This window comes from Balaenoptera musculus, chromosome 11 (assembly GCF_009873245.2).
Source record: "Balaenoptera musculus isolate JJ_BM4_2016_0621 chromosome 11, mBalMus1.pri.v3, whole genome shotgun sequence".
Lineage (NCBI taxonomy): Eukaryota > Metazoa > Chordata > Mammalia > Artiodactyla > Balaenopteridae > Balaenoptera > Balaenoptera musculus.
This window is the reverse complement of record NC_045795.1, coordinates 32,981,884-32,996,584: the sequence shown is the minus strand read 5'-3', so window position 1 is coordinate 32,996,584 and position 14,701 is coordinate 32,981,884. Positions and strand designations below refer to the sequence as shown.

The 14,701-nt window shown below is 51.4% G+C and overlaps 1 protein-coding gene across 12 annotated transcripts in view; it reads right to left on the bottom strand.

The window, feature by feature from the left end:
* The window catches only part of TRERF1 (transcriptional regulating factor 1), a 200,568-nt gene that overhangs the window by 28,526 nt on the left and 157,341 nt on the right, over positions 1 to 14,701 (bottom strand). For 7 of the 12 annotated variants that reach the window (XM_036869644.1, XM_036869646.1, XM_036869643.1 and 4 more), the window contains 8 exons: positions 11,232 to 12,896; positions 9,760 to 9,806; positions 8,715 to 8,865; positions 7,354 to 7,656; positions 3,549 to 3,933; positions 2,297 to 2,363; positions 1,113 to 1,252; positions 875 to 978 (listed from right to left, as the gene is read on the bottom strand). In XM_036869644.1, the coding sequence (XP_036725539.1) occupies positions 875 to 978; positions 1,113 to 1,252; positions 2,297 to 2,363; positions 3,549 to 3,933; positions 7,354 to 7,656; positions 8,715 to 8,865; positions 9,760 to 9,806; positions 11,232 to 12,638 (2,604 nt within the window). In that variant the 5' untranslated portion in view covers positions 12,639 to 12,896. The remainder of the gene's footprint in view (positions 1 to 874; positions 979 to 1,112; positions 1,253 to 2,296; positions 2,364 to 3,548; positions 3,934 to 7,353; positions 7,657 to 8,714; positions 8,866 to 9,759; positions 9,807 to 11,231; positions 12,897 to 14,701) is intronic. The other 5 variants (XM_036869649.1, XM_036869650.1, XM_036869652.1 and 2 more) reach the window with 3 other exon arrangements.

The window sequence follows — 14,701 nt, the reverse complement described above, 5'->3', positions numbered from 1 at the left end:
CCTCCAGAATGGCTGAATAAGAGCCTGCATTTTAACAAGACTCCCTAGGTGATGTGCGTGCACGTTAACAGTTTGAGAAGCACGGCTCTGCAGCACTGATCTTAAAAGGTCAAGGAGAGTTCTCCAATGTTCTAGAGAACCCTTGAAGGGTATCAGTAATCTCATGAGACGGTAGTATTGGGACATTTGTTTACTTTCACATTTTCATAAAATCAAAAAAGCAGGAGGTTAGCTCTGGTATAAGAATCATGTATTTACTAAAGGGGAAGCTGAGGCTAGTGACGAAGTGCTCCAGCCAGGGGTCCAGGTTGAGCAGGCAAATGGTCAGCTCTGATTCTGGGAAAAGGGCACCAAAGTTCTGGTTTGGGGATGCCAGGGAACTGTGCCAAAAGTGGAAGAATGACACCAGACGGTGCACAGCGAACATTTCACTTTGGTTAGGGGAGCAAACGGTTCTATGAACGTCAAACTGTGGCTGATTTCCAGGTAGGGAGGAATGACGAGCAGAGTATGACAGGCTATTTTAGGCCAAGTCTTGCTTCGGGAAGGCCTTCTACTTCCATCACTGCAGACCTGTTTCCTGATGTGAATTACAAGACTGCTGAAAAGAAATTCTAGTTTCCCAAAACAGATGTTGCCATCATTATTACTTAGGAACAGATGTGTAAACAGAAATCCAACTGGAGGTTTTCTGCAGGCTTTCAAATCCTGGCCTACTCTTTGAGATAAGGAACATGGGAGGCACACCAACTGGTCATCATCTTAAGAGTTGGTTGTGGGGGGCATGAAACAACACAGAAACTTGGTAAAATACTTTTCAGAATTCCGACATGAAGCATATGAACTGGGAAGCCTCCTTTGCACAGTTCCTTACCATCACATCACCTTTGGCCTCGAAGAGAGAGTGCAAAGCAAATTCAGAATTGGTCCCTCCACCTGGCAACGCACTTGAACAGCACAAATTCAGGAGATTCTCCACTGTTGGGAACAAAGAGAGGCCACTGCATCAGAGAGAGCTCAGGGTCACCGGGAAGACAAACTGATCCTGGAGCCAGAGGCCCCGGGGAGAGAATCCAGCCCTTCCTGCCCAGTTCTTCCCGTGCTGCCAATACCTCTTTGCTGGAAGTCGTGGTTTTCCAGCTCTGGCCAGGGCTTCCATACCAGTGTGGCCTTGTGTGTGTCCTGGGCCAGGGCAGAGACATCCTGGAGTTCTGGGATCTCCGCTTGGAATCTCAAGCCAATGTTGATGCGTCTTTAATCACAAGAAGAAAAACAACAGTGTGGTCTTCAATTTGAGACCAAGGGCAACTGTCAGGGACTTGAAAAAGAAGGAAACCAGTTCCTTCTGCAAGAAGAATGCAGGGGCATTTCCTCACAGTGTGATCTGAAGATTCCAGGCATGGCCTTTCCACTGGGATAAGGAACAGCTTTAAGATTGGGGAGAGATGCTGTGGGGAGCAAGGGAGAAGCCTGCCTGGGGCTTCAAAGCTCCCTATAACTGGGAGAGGGAGGGTCCTAATTCCAAGGGAACAGCTGCCCAGAGCACGGCCGAGGGTACCACTTAACCCAATGGGACAAATGCAAAGTGCTTATTCCATTTTTTAGCCCTTTCAGACCACTTTCACATAAATGATCCCATCTGAACCTCACCAAGACCTGTGATGTAAGCAAGGCGGTGATAATTATTCCTACTCAATAGATGAGTTAACTAAAGCTTAGAAAGGTTAACTTGATCAAGATCAAATAACAAAACGGTGCTGGAACCAGGTTTCCCGATTCCTGACTCAATCTACTCACCACTCTACCATCTGGCCTCTTCTGTGCTTATCCATGAAAATAACCAGCTTTCTCTTCCATTATACCCCCCAACTCAAGTACTCAACAAGGCCACTTGGAGGATCAGCCAAGAATCTTAGGGAGGGGTTGGGGGATCAAGGGCATTTGGATGGAGCCTCGTGGAGAGATAGGCACCCTGAGACAGATGTCTCAATGTCATTGGGGATGTGAAGGCATGTGGCCCCAACCAAACTGGCTCATGGAGCCACAGATGGGGACGCCTGGTTCTGCAAACACAGGGTCCTTGCTTTTAATGTGTTTAGTCTTTAGAAAAAGCCTTGAAATACTGGCAGTTACAGGGAAACAACAGTACTTGAGAAATACCACGATCCTACATTTTCTACAACTTCTTGCCCAGTGGCCACTCTGATGCCAGAAGCACTAGCTACACTTCTCAGAGCTCCCCATCTCTTTTCTAGGCTGAGCCTTCTGTTCTAAAGAATAATTGGCTTTTCCTTACGGTTCGACATCAACGGTCTGCTCTCCAGGCCCTGGGGTGACTGTCACGTTGCTGCCATCGATGCTATCTGAAGCACAAAAACCAGGGGTCACTGGTCAACAGAGAAGGGTCCTGAAGAAACTAAATGAGCAGTTACCTAAACAGTCATGACAGGGCCCCTCTCCTACCCAACCCATGCCGGAGTTACCCCAGCAGTCTCTGAGGAGCTGGATGGAATGTGGAGCAACGTGGCTCAGCATTTCTCCACTTCTCACACAGGGTAAGGCGTGGCCAGCTGCCCCACTCTGGTCTGCTAAGCTTTTATTTATTTATTTTTAAAATTATTTAAAAATAATTTTTGGCTGTGTGCACAGGGCCCGTGGGAGCCTAGTTCCTCCACCGGGGATTGAACTCAGGCCCTCCGCCGTGAAAGTGTGGAGTCCTAAGCGCTGGGCCACTAGGGAATTCCCCTATTAATTTGTCTTATTTCTATGAAACTATTCTTGCTCCAGAAAGAGATCCTGGCTACAGGCCTCTCCTGCTTGATCTTTTTTTTTTTTTTTTAATAAATTTATTATTTATTTATTTTTATTTTTTAGCTGCATTGGATCTTCCCTGCGGTGCATGGGCTTTCCTAGTTGCGGTGAGCGGGGGCCATTCTTCGATGAAGTGCGCAGGCGGTGGCTTCTCTTGTTGCGGAGCACGGGCTCTAGGCCCGCGGGCTTCAGTAGTTGTGGCACACGGGCTCAGCAGTTGTGGGTCGCAGGCTCTAGAGCGCAGGCTCAGTAGTTGTAGCGCACGGGCTTAGGCTCTCCGCGGCATGTGGGATCTTCCCGGACCTCGGCTCGAGCCCGTGTCCCCTGCATTGGCAGGCGGATTCTTAAGCACTGCGCCACCAGAGCAGCCCTCCTGCTTGATCTTTACACAGCATGCTAAAATGTGAAGGTGTGGCCTTGCATATAATCCCATTTGTACATCTACTTAGTACATTTTGGGTGTCTTACACGGTTATCCACAGCACACTTCAACTGTTTTTCCTTATCCCAAAGAAACTCTGATTATCGCTCTACGCGTTACTCTCCGCGGCTAGACTGTGTTTCCCCTGAGAAATATTCTTTCTAGCACCTAGCCCACTGCCTGGTACACAGAGTCGAGCCACCGCCAAGGTCTGTGGAAAACGAGACGACAGAATGGGAGGCCTCCTGGGGCAGCACCCAGCACAGTCGGGGTGCCGCCCCCCGAGGTTGCGGAGGCGGGGACAGGGGCGACTCACTGGGGCGGCAGAGTAGCACGCGAGGCGTGGGCGTCAGGGGCGTGAGGGGCAGCTGCGGATGCGCACCGGCGCCATGGCCGGAGATGAGCACGTTGCTGAAGAGCCCCGAACCCTGGCGCACCGGGCTGAGCATGGGCGGGGGCGTGTAGGGGGGCAGCTCGTGGGAGGGGTCGAGGAGCAGGTGGTCGCCCAGGACGCGCGGGGAGCGCAGCTGGCTCTGGTACAGGGTGGCGCCGGAGTGTGAGGCGGCGAGGTTGTGGGTGTAGGAGGGCGGCGGCGGGATGAAGAGCGGCTCCGGCCGGTGCCGGAACTTCTTCTTCTCCGGCGCGGTCTTGAGGGCTTCCTCGGCTTTGGCCAAGCCTGGCTGTTGCTTCTTGGGAATTTCCTACAACGGGAAGAATGATCCGATTCAAATACTTGGGCTTTTCCCACAGGCCCTTTCCACAGGTTGAGGGAAGGGGGACTGCTGTCCTAACGGGGACCCCTCCTCCCTTCCACTTGTCTGACCCCAGCATCCTCCGCCTTCAGAAACGGCCACATCCACCTCAGACGAGGCGAGATCTGGTGGCTTGATTAGGGAGAAAACTTTGGTTTTGGAGGAAATCCCTCATGTCTGGAGAGGGATGGGGGTGGTAGGAATAGTGGGTGGGCAAGAAAGAATAAATTCACATTCTTTATTGCTTATCACTGCATTCCCATCTGGTGAGTGGAATCCAGCTGAGTGGGCCCTTTAATTCTCCACTGCTCCCCGGGGACAGACATCGGGGACAGATAACACATGTTCTGAGAAGGCGACAGAAGAATCTATTCAGGGAAGCTGGGCAGAGGCTGTGGGGCAGGAAGAGGGGGTCAGGCCTTGGCCAAGGCTCCCAGGGCCAGTGACCCACACTGGGCTCTTCTTCAAGGTAACCTTAGGGTTGAGGAGAGCCATCCCGGATCTTTGAGGCCCGTCTCATGTGCTCTCCTAGAAGTGGATCTGGTGAACCGCCCCCCCTCACCACCCCTCATTACTGCTCCCAGCACTGGTGGCTTATCTGTGGCAAACCCTTCTCATAGGTTGGTTTCCTGTCAGCAGTGTTAGTTTATTTTATTCCAGCAGAACCAAGCATCTTCTGGAAGGAAGATCTGCCACATGGATACAGATATACTAATAAGTAAACACACGCACGGAAAGAGATAAGCAGGGCATGCCAAAGCCAAACACAAACAGACTTGGTTGTGTGCCAGCATCAGCCCAGAAAAACCGAGAGCTGGGTGTGGCTGGAGCGGCAGCTGTGCGGTTGGGAGGGGCTGTGAGGATACCTGCAGAAAAGTTCTGGGCAGTCTGTGGTCCCCTCCCAGGCCCTGCAGGCCAGTGCTTGTCACAGCTGTGGTCCCTGGCAATCCCTGTGCCCAGGGTGGCGCCTGACTAGGAGGCAGCAGGGGGTGATGGGAAGGGTTGGCCATGGTCATGTGACCAGCCTCCTCCAGGCCATGTGACCTGCCCCAGTCACCCCTCAGCTCTGGGCTCCTCTCCCTCAGGGCCCCTTCTGCTGCCTTCAGCACTTCAGGGTGCCCCTCCTGTGTCTCCCTCAGCTTCATCGGCTTCTGGGGTGCCGTCCCGGCCCCTAGGAGGGGAGTCTAGGGAAGCAGAAAGGTGAGGAAAGGGGAAGGGGCAGCGGGGTCCTCCAGGCCCCCAGGGGGCTCTCCTTAGGTCAGAGAGCCCCAACCTGCTTTCTTTCCCCACCAGAGGGCTCCTCACCACCTGAGGCTGAGGTGGAGAGAGGGGGCTGAGGAATGGGAAGAAGGTGCACGTGCCCCCCAACTTGGGGAGCAATCCTGACACTTCACACCCGGTTCTTGGGTAACTGATGGGGTCACCTGAGGACCCCGAGTGACTTCAACCCTGCACTGGAATCCAGACCTCTGACCACAGGGCCAAAGGTCCCTTTCGGGCGTTCTCTACTTGAGCCTCTGGGTTCTGTTACAACAGCTCTAAACTGGGACTTTCCAATCCTCCAGGCAAGGCTCTGAGACCCTGGGCCAGGGAAGGCCCCCGGAATATCAGACCTGGATGTCACTTGGGAGGAAGCATTTACAGAGTTCCAGCCAAGCTGGAGACAGGGCCAAGCGGTGAGAGGTTTTAAAAGCTCCCCAGAGAGGTGACAGTCACTGAGGAGGCCAACACCACCCCTGCCCCCCAACCCCAGATCAGGGAGAAACTGAAGTTCTGAGAGGGGAAGGGTCTCGGCTATCTGCATCCCAGATGGCTAGGAGCAGAGTGGGGATTAAAACACAGGGCTCCTACTTGGACATTTTGATTTCTTTATATTAAGTGTCAGGACCTTGCTCACACTTACTCAAGTCCTACCTACGTGCTTCCATTTCGGCTTATCTCCTCACAGTATCTCTCTCACCCTTCCCACAAAACCAAGTTCACCTCTGCCTTCAGAACCCTACTTGGAACTCCCCTCGTGATGATCTTCTAAGCAAACTCACATCAAACTTCCCTTGCCTCCTCCCAGTCCCTAATGACCTTAGCTCCCCATGTGTATTCCCCACCAGCCACACGCAGGGCATTGCTGCCTTGCTCTGTCTTGAATTTGGGCGGGGCTGCTGCCTGGGGCTCTGACCCCTGTGTGACTACAACCTTACTTTCTCCAGCTTCAGGCTGAGAGTTTCCAAAGGGTAGAAACAGCATCCCTCCCACCAAATGAGGAACTTCCCTGGGCAAAGAGGGGGCTTGGCTGTGTCGTTTCATCTCTCTGCCTGTTGCTGGCCCCCAAGACCTGCCAGCTGATGAGAATCCTCACCTCCAGAGGTTCTCCATCTGTCTTTCCTCTTCTGAGCCCTGATATTACATAGAAAACCAAAAAGGCTCTTTCTGGATTTTTCTAGTTCTCTTAATTATCCTGCCTATCCCTATTCTGGCCCAACCCCACTCGTGCCTCCTGGAATCCCAGCAGCTACCTATTCTGTGAGGACAAATGGGACTCAGCACACTACTCTGTGGGGAGGGGACAAATCTGATGTAGTGAATCACATGGGTTACAGACTCCCCTGGGGAGGGGAGGAGGGAGGGAGAGAGAGGGAGAGGGAGAGAGAGAGACAGAGACAGAGAGAGAGAGCGAGGGAGAGAGAGGGAAGGAGAGTGAGAGAGATCTCTGTCCCAGAGCCAAGCTAAGCTGCTTGGGTGAAGCACTCGGAACTTGAGAAAGAGAAGAACAGTGAATAAGAAACACAAATCTCTTTGCTTTCTTGAGACTGGGGGTCGGGTGTCTCAGGGGAATTACTTTGGGAATCTTAATGAATCCGGTCCTCTGAGGGTATTTATTTACACAGGAGTGATACTGAAAATATTAAGCATCTGGTAAGGCTGACTGACCATCAGAATGGATGCCAGCGCTACTGCCTGGAGGACCTGCTGTGCCAGGGTTGCCTCTTTGGTTTGCTGATTTGGGGAGGTCTGGAGATCCTGGGGGAGGGCCAGGACCCCTGGCAGTAGCTATTTATTATCTGGGACAGTATTTCCATATTTTAATAACTGTGATCACCAGCTGAGTTATCACCTCTGTTTAATCTAGGAACATCTTCGGGTCTCTCAGAATCTAACCCAGGCCATTAGCCTGGTAGAGTGCCAGGTGTTTACTGGGTGGCACGCAGTGCGGACACGGATGGGATTCCCAAGGTGGCCGCGGGGGGCTCAGCCCGGAGAGGCCAAGCCACGTCTGAGCTCAGGCCAGTGGCCCTGGCAGAGCTGTCCCCATCTCCAAGAAAGCAAAGGGATGTCCCCACCCCAGGCAGGCAGGGCAGAGCAGCAACTCACAGCAGGCGGGTGGGGGGCAGCCCCTTGGGGTGAGTGTGGGGGAGAGAGGGTCATCCTCACGAGCACGGGCATCTCGTCGTCCGACATCGAGCTGGCTGGCTTGTCTCTGGCTGAGGGGGCGGCAGCGACGCTGTTGGCGAAGCCCTGAGAGCTGGGCTTGGGCGGGAGAAGCTTGACAGGGACAGACACGGGCATGACCATAGGCGTGAGGCTTTCTGCCTCGGGTGGGAGCTGCGGTGGTGGCGGAGGCGGAGGCGGCAGTGGCGGCTGAGGCGGAGGCGCCGGGGCCTTCTCTCCTTCCTCCTACACAGACAATAAAGGCTTTGATCCTGGGCTGAGAGCAGCTCTCATGGGGGGGGGGGGATGCACTTTGCTCTTCCTGAAATGTTCCTGGACATCATGCGTGGGTGACAGAGAACCGCTGCAGGGTGGTTTCCTTCCTGCCAGCCTGAGTCCCTCGGCTCCAGTGATGCCCGTCGGCAATGGACAAGGCACTTGATTTTCTACATTAAAAAGTCTTGACCGTGTATCACTTGTATATTAAAGCAAATAGTGAAGAAAAATTTTTGTGTGGCTGTCATTGCTTTTAAAGAAAAGGACATGGACTTATAATCAGACCAAAAAAAAAAAAAACCACATAAGCTCTTGTGCAGGACCTTTTAATTCTATGGGCCTCAGTTTACTCATCTGTCAAATGGAGGAAAAGCTCTTTTAACTGGCATGGTTGGGAGACGGAGTGACCTGGGTCACATCAAAGTTTTTGGTGAACAGAGAGTTAATCCCATAGACTTAAATTAAGATTAACAGCATTCAAAGAATTGAGAAAGTTCTTTGAATTTTAATCTAACTCTAAAACTGCATGAGTAGTTCACCACGAGGGTATCCTACCTGGATAATCCTAAGGGCATTTAAAGGTCTTCGGACGCTAGAGTCTACCACTAGTGCCCTGGTGAACAGAAAATGCTGGCTGGGAGCCCGATGGTCACACTAGCTTTCCCTGGCCATTGACTATGGATCTGGAAGGCCCAAGGGACCCTGGTCTTGAGTACTTCAAGCAGCAGAAGTTAAAAACAATATTGCATCTACATGTTTTCTTTGCTGTCTTCTCCAGGAGCTGGAGAGGATGGGATCCCCTAAAAGGATTTCTACCACCTCAGTTCTGGACTCTTGTTCATGAAGCCAGTGGAAGCAAAGACTGTGTGACCTGGCTGGCTCCCAGCGTCAAAACTTGAGTACTTCCGTTAGGGAATGACTATGCCTCCTCAGGTTCCCCGAGTGGGGCTCACATCACTCTCTGATGGCAGCAAAGCAAAGCAAGCAGCACATGGCCTGGGAAGGACTGGGGGCTGACTCCTGCTCACCTGTTTGAGGCTGGGGGAGGCCCTCATCCCCCCATGGGACCGCATGTGGCCGTTCAGGGCAGGCAGACTCTTGAACTCCTTCAGGCAGATGGAGCATGTCAGCTTGTTCTTGGCATCAAACTGCTCCCCAAACACTCCTTTTGGTTGGCCACTGCTCAAGGGTAGGACCAAGTGGAGAGGACACACAAGTTGATGAAGGGAAACAGTGACTCATCACAAGACCTCACACCCCACAATTAACCCATTTCATCCATCCAGAGCTCCCATGGCCATGGCCCTACTTGTATCACCCCAATTCCCTTCAGAGAACTAAGCCCAATTTGCAGATGGAAAACTGAGGCTCAAGAGTAGGAAAGGGCGTGCTCAAGATCATGCAAGAGTTGAACCAAACGTCTTTCTTCATTCCAGGCCTTCAGATGCTGGGTTTTTTCCCACCTCTGGCTTATGACCCTTCTAGAATCAGCTTCAGCTCTCCTCTTCCAGAAGTCTTCCCTTAGAGACATGGGTCTCAGTCTTCTGGTTCAGCCTCCAGGTTGCATGTCTTAGTTTGTAAGGTTCTGGCTAAGTCTTTATTTACCAAACCCATGAGGGGAGGAAACAAGACTGTACTATTCACTGGGGCATCCTCATAGCTTAGTTCCATGCCTAGCACACAGTAGGTACTAAATAAATACTCACTGAATGGACAGAGGGCAGAACATGGGCTTTGGAGTCCATCCCAGCATCCCTACTTTCTTGATGTGCAACCTTAAGCTCTCTGAGCCTCAGTTTTCTCATTTGTAAAATAATAATGATAATAATAGTTAACAGTGGTTGAGTGCTTACTATGTGCTAGGCACATGGTAATCATACCAACCCTCATTGAGCTACTTTTATTACATATGATATAGAGCAATAATAAGCACTCAAAAACAATAGCTGCTATTATTATTCTTATAAATTTCTTTGAGGAATTGGCTTTGAATTTGGAAATGAATCATGAGACAATTCAGGGAAACCTTCCAGTCTCCCAAAATGCCAACAAGCCTCCATGCATCCATCCTACCTTGAGTCAGGGGACCCTGGCTGGGCTCTGCCATCAGGTAGGTGCATCTGTTTTGAGCCATGCAGGACACCGGAAGAAAGAAGAAAAAAAACAAATGTGTTTCTGATGGGAGGAGTCCTTGAGCAGTGGGAACCCCAGGGCCTGCACACTTCTAGGATTCTTTCTGCTCTCTGCCTCACGCTGACCGGGCTCACAGATACGCACGCCCTTGCCCTTCCACACCTGAGGCTTCCAGACTTCTTTCCCCTGATGTTCCCTGGCTTGGGGCCATGCCCCCTCACGGAGCCCCGCCAGCCACAAGCCCACCGGGACTCAATCCCCCACCTCCTTCCTTCCTGTTCTCCCTCTCCACCAACTCTGTACACAGACAGGCTCCATTCCCGAATGGAGGGCTGGACGACACAGCCTCACGCTGGGAGACCTCAGCTTTGGCCATGTCATCTTATTCTTATATTCACAAAGTCTCTCAGTTACTACAGGCCTGAGTCCTAAACAAAACAGCGTCAAGGGGACTTCATGCCTGGTCTTCAACCTTCGTCGGAGCCCTCTCTCCATCTACCCCAATCCTATTCAAGGTGCCCTCCTCCCCCGACCCTGTTGTCACTTGAGTGTAGCAATTGGGACACGCCAAGGCCTGAACGGTGCCCAGGACACAGTAGGTAGTTTGTGATCAAATACATTTTGGAAATAATCAAGGGTTAATGATCGTCACCCTCAGGCTGAATCCGGCCTGCAGACATGGTTTGCTTGGCTGGACTGTTTTAAAAAATCCTAAGAATGTCATTAGATGGGACATCTGCTCTCTAGCCCACACAGTCCTTATTATCTCATCCCAGGCCGTTTTGCTTATTGACTTTACCTGCCTGGATCCTGTGGGCAGCTAAGGTTTTCACCTCTGCAACTACGCAAGGTATCCCCTTGGGGAGATGTGCAGTGCACATGAGCATATTAAAGGCTCTGAGAAGCCCAGCAGCACTGCAACCTGTTTCACTTTAAGAAACCCCAAATTCGTTTATCCAGAGAACCCATTCCCCTCCTCCCAGCAATATCCATTCAACATTCTATGGAACTCCTATTCTGGGCATTAGACTTTGAGAAATGCTATCATAATGTGGTCTCCCTCCCAAAGGGGGAACGATTTCATAGGACATTCCCTAAGGATACAGACTTACGGGGCACCAGACACGGTGGTGGTCCCTGGGCACCTGATCAGGCCTTGACCGTTACATGCATCATTCAGGACCTGATATGGTGTATTGGTCATCTCCTTAGTGAGACTGTAAGCTCTATGGGCAAAGGACTGAGTCAAAATTGCTTTTGTATTCCACAGCATCTGGTTAACGTTTGTGGAATAAATAAAGAACAGAAGTGTTGGAGGGGTTTGGAGAGCGGACTGGGCACTGCATAGACTCAGCTCTGGCTGGCCCATGGGCACACTGAGACACCAGGAGAAACAGCCACTGTGAGAATACCTGGGGCCACACGGCACTGGGGGACAGCTGCTGGTGCTGAGGCCCCATGTTGTTGAGGTGGATGCCACTGGGGGACAGGAGCGGCCGGTGGGGGAGCGCACTGCTGACCCTGTTCAGGTCCGAGCTTGCCGGGTCACCCATTCCTGTATCTGGAGGCCCCAGGTCCCCGTGGGAGCTCAGCATGGCCTGGGCCTGCCTGTCGCTTGGATAAGTCTTGGGCTGACCGTCCTCAGGCTGCTGGTGCTGGGGCAGGTGGCTCTGCTGGTACATGGGGTGGCCGTAGGGCTGCTGGGGCTCCTGGTAGTAGTACTGGGGCACGGAGCCCAGCTGAATCAGCTGGACAGCGTGCGCCTGCTCCGGGGTGTACTGGTGGGGGTCCCTGTGATAAGAAGGGGGCTGCAGGTGCATCTGTGGCTGCCGCGACTCTGGCAAATGCTGCATCATGGGTGAGGACTGGTAATACTGAGGTATCTGCATCGAACCCTGCCGCTGCTGCAGCTGCTGGGGCTGCGCTGGGCGAATCTGCTGCTGCTGCTGCGGCTGCATTTCTTGCACTGACATCCGCGGCTGCCCGGCTTGCTGCTGTTGCTGCTGCGGGTAATACTGGTGCTGCTGCAGCTGCTGCATGTGCTGGGACAGCATCTGGGGGGCCTGCAGTGACTGTCCTCCCTGCACTGGCATCTGGGCCAGTGGCTGCTGGTAGTCATAATACGGGTGCCCTTGGCTTGGGTGCGGCCCAACCTGAAGAGCTGGTTTGGACAGCCCGCCAGTGAAACCAGGGTGAGGCTGCTGGGGCACCTGCTGGTAGCGGGAAGGGAGAGCCGGTGCTGGGGTCTCCATGGGCTTCTGGGACAGCAACTGGCGGAGGGCGCTTTCAGGGGCTCCGTCCATCACCGCTGACTGGGTGTGCAGCACCTGGGCCATGTTGTTGACCTGAATTCGCAGGTTTTGGTTGGCAAACACCTGGGTGAAAGAGTCTAGCTTGTGCAGGACACCGCTGGTGAGCTTCTGGGTCCGGATCTCGCTGGCCTGGGAGTAGGTGTACTGGTAGCCATCGGTGGGCTCCGCCTGGGCTGGAGACCCCCACGTCATGTTCGAGTTGGTCAGGTTGCCACGTAGCTGGACATGGTTTCCAGGCCCTGCATGGCCTGCCCACCCTCCCTGCCTTGAGGAGTCCACTTGGCCAAGCGTTTTGGAGCCGACAGGCAAGCCCAGACCATCCCGAGTGTCTTGAGGGAAGTGGGGGGAGATGGGTGATGCCTGAGGGGCATCCATTCCAGCCCCGGGGACTGTATTCCCATAGTTGTGGTTCAGCCCACCGTGGACGCCAAGTGGTGGCTGTTGGTAGAAAAGGTTCTCACCACTGTGGGCCACGTGATTGGTCTTGTACAGTTGCTGATCCCCCATGGTGCCTGCCTTGATCGTGAACGTCCAGCCACAAAACCATAAAAAAAGATCAGTGACACAAACCCGAAAGGACTGAAACCCTGAGAAGCAGAGAGAAAGCGTCCACACTACTCCACGGCTGACATGTCCATGACTGTGGCTGGAGCCAGGTGTTCCTGTTGGCCTCTACCACGCATGTGCAGGGCGGGGGGTTTTACATCCTCACCCGGGCTGAGGTACGGACCAAACACCACCGTGGTGAAGAGATACTGCTCACACCTACAAGACGAGATGCAAAGGACAGGAAAGGATTTACTTGGATGTTTTGCAATGAGCAACTGTATCTACCACAACCCATTATGGAAATAAACACAAAACAGGAGCCTGGATTAGAAATAGCCAGTTTCATACATGTCACTCTTTTACACTGATTCTGCAGATCCTGACCCCCATGTGAGATATGAACTCTCTTACTTTCAAGCCATTGCTCAACGGCTCATTAGTTCATTGATACGTTAATTCATTGTTTTGCTCACTGATTAATTCATCCATTCTTCTGGAACCCTGCTACTGAAAGCCCAGCACTATTCTAGGTCCTGTAGGGGATATAAAGAAGTTTAAGACATTCATTAATCAATTCATCTGGTCAAAAAATTCTTATTAGACATAGACATCTACCAAGTGTAAGGCACAACGCTAGGAAATCATTAAGACATGGGCCATCTCTCAAGGAGCTTACAGTTAGAAAAGGCAATTGGCCACATGAATAACTACAGTACAAGGAGGCATGTAATAAAGTGGTAAAAAATAACAGATAAGGAACTCATAGTCTGGAGAGTGTATTTCTAGCAGAAAAGCAGAACCGGAAACAGTTTCAAGGAAAAGCAGTACACGTGTCAGTACACAGCTACCTGCTTCCTTGGGGTCCCTGCTCAGGGAAACATCTGTGCACAGTGCTGACCAGCTGGTCGGAAGTGTATGATGTGGCCTGACTCAAAACAATAGGCTGAGCCAATCAGATTCCCTCTCTTAGAAACATGAACTAGGAAATTTTGAGTGACTGGTCTAGTCTGATTTGAAGCCATACAGGTTCCTCTGTGAACTTCAAACTGGGGTACGTCAACCCCAGGGAGTACACGAAGACTTTCCAAGCAATATACACACACATTCAAAGCTTTAAGAGAATCAATTTCCAGATCCTCAACTTCCATAAAAACCCTTTTCTAGAACTGATGGGTGACAGAATTGCAGGACATTTGGTCCTGTCCAAAACATCCATAAGACATTGGGTCCATAAGATATTTGGTCCACGTCAAGAGGTCCCTGAAATTTGGCCTTATCCAAAATGTCCATAAAGCATATTTGGTCCATGCCAAATGGTTTTGGACAGGACCAGATGTCTGCTAACCAGTGACAGAGGTGCTACACCTGCTCTTTCACAACAGCCCTCCTCCTTTACAAAAAGAAAGACAAACTTCTTACTCATCCCATCCCAAATCTTAACTGGGCTTATGCCCCAGGGATAACTCCCCCAGCCGTCACACGAGAGGGCACAGAACATTGAAAGTGAGCAACACTAATAAATAAGTAGTAAATCTTCTTTGCAAGCTGGGTGGTTTCCAATTCTTTTTTTCATTAGGAAGGCCTAATAGAAGTAATTAAAATATAATTGTTAGTGATATATCACTATGTGATTTCTGGTACATAACTCAGAAGCAGATCAAGAACTGAGTAGACCCTGCTTTAATAAAACTTGTATTTTTATCTATTAGTTTATGTGAATGAGGGCTTTTCACTGTTTACATCTATATAAATGAAAAATGGAAATACAATCGACACTGATCCTTGTCTCACATCTCATGCAACAAATAGTATTCTTCCATGGATAAATAAAAAAACAGAAGAGATAACCTGGCACCAGCAAGATTCTATCTCTGGACCTGGGTGATAACTGCACGGGTGTGCTCCCTCTGTAATAACCTGAGCTGTACACTCAGACCTCGTCACATACATGCATGTATGTTATACGTCAATAAAAAAATTACTTAGCCAAAACATGGAAACAGCCTAAATGCCCATCAACA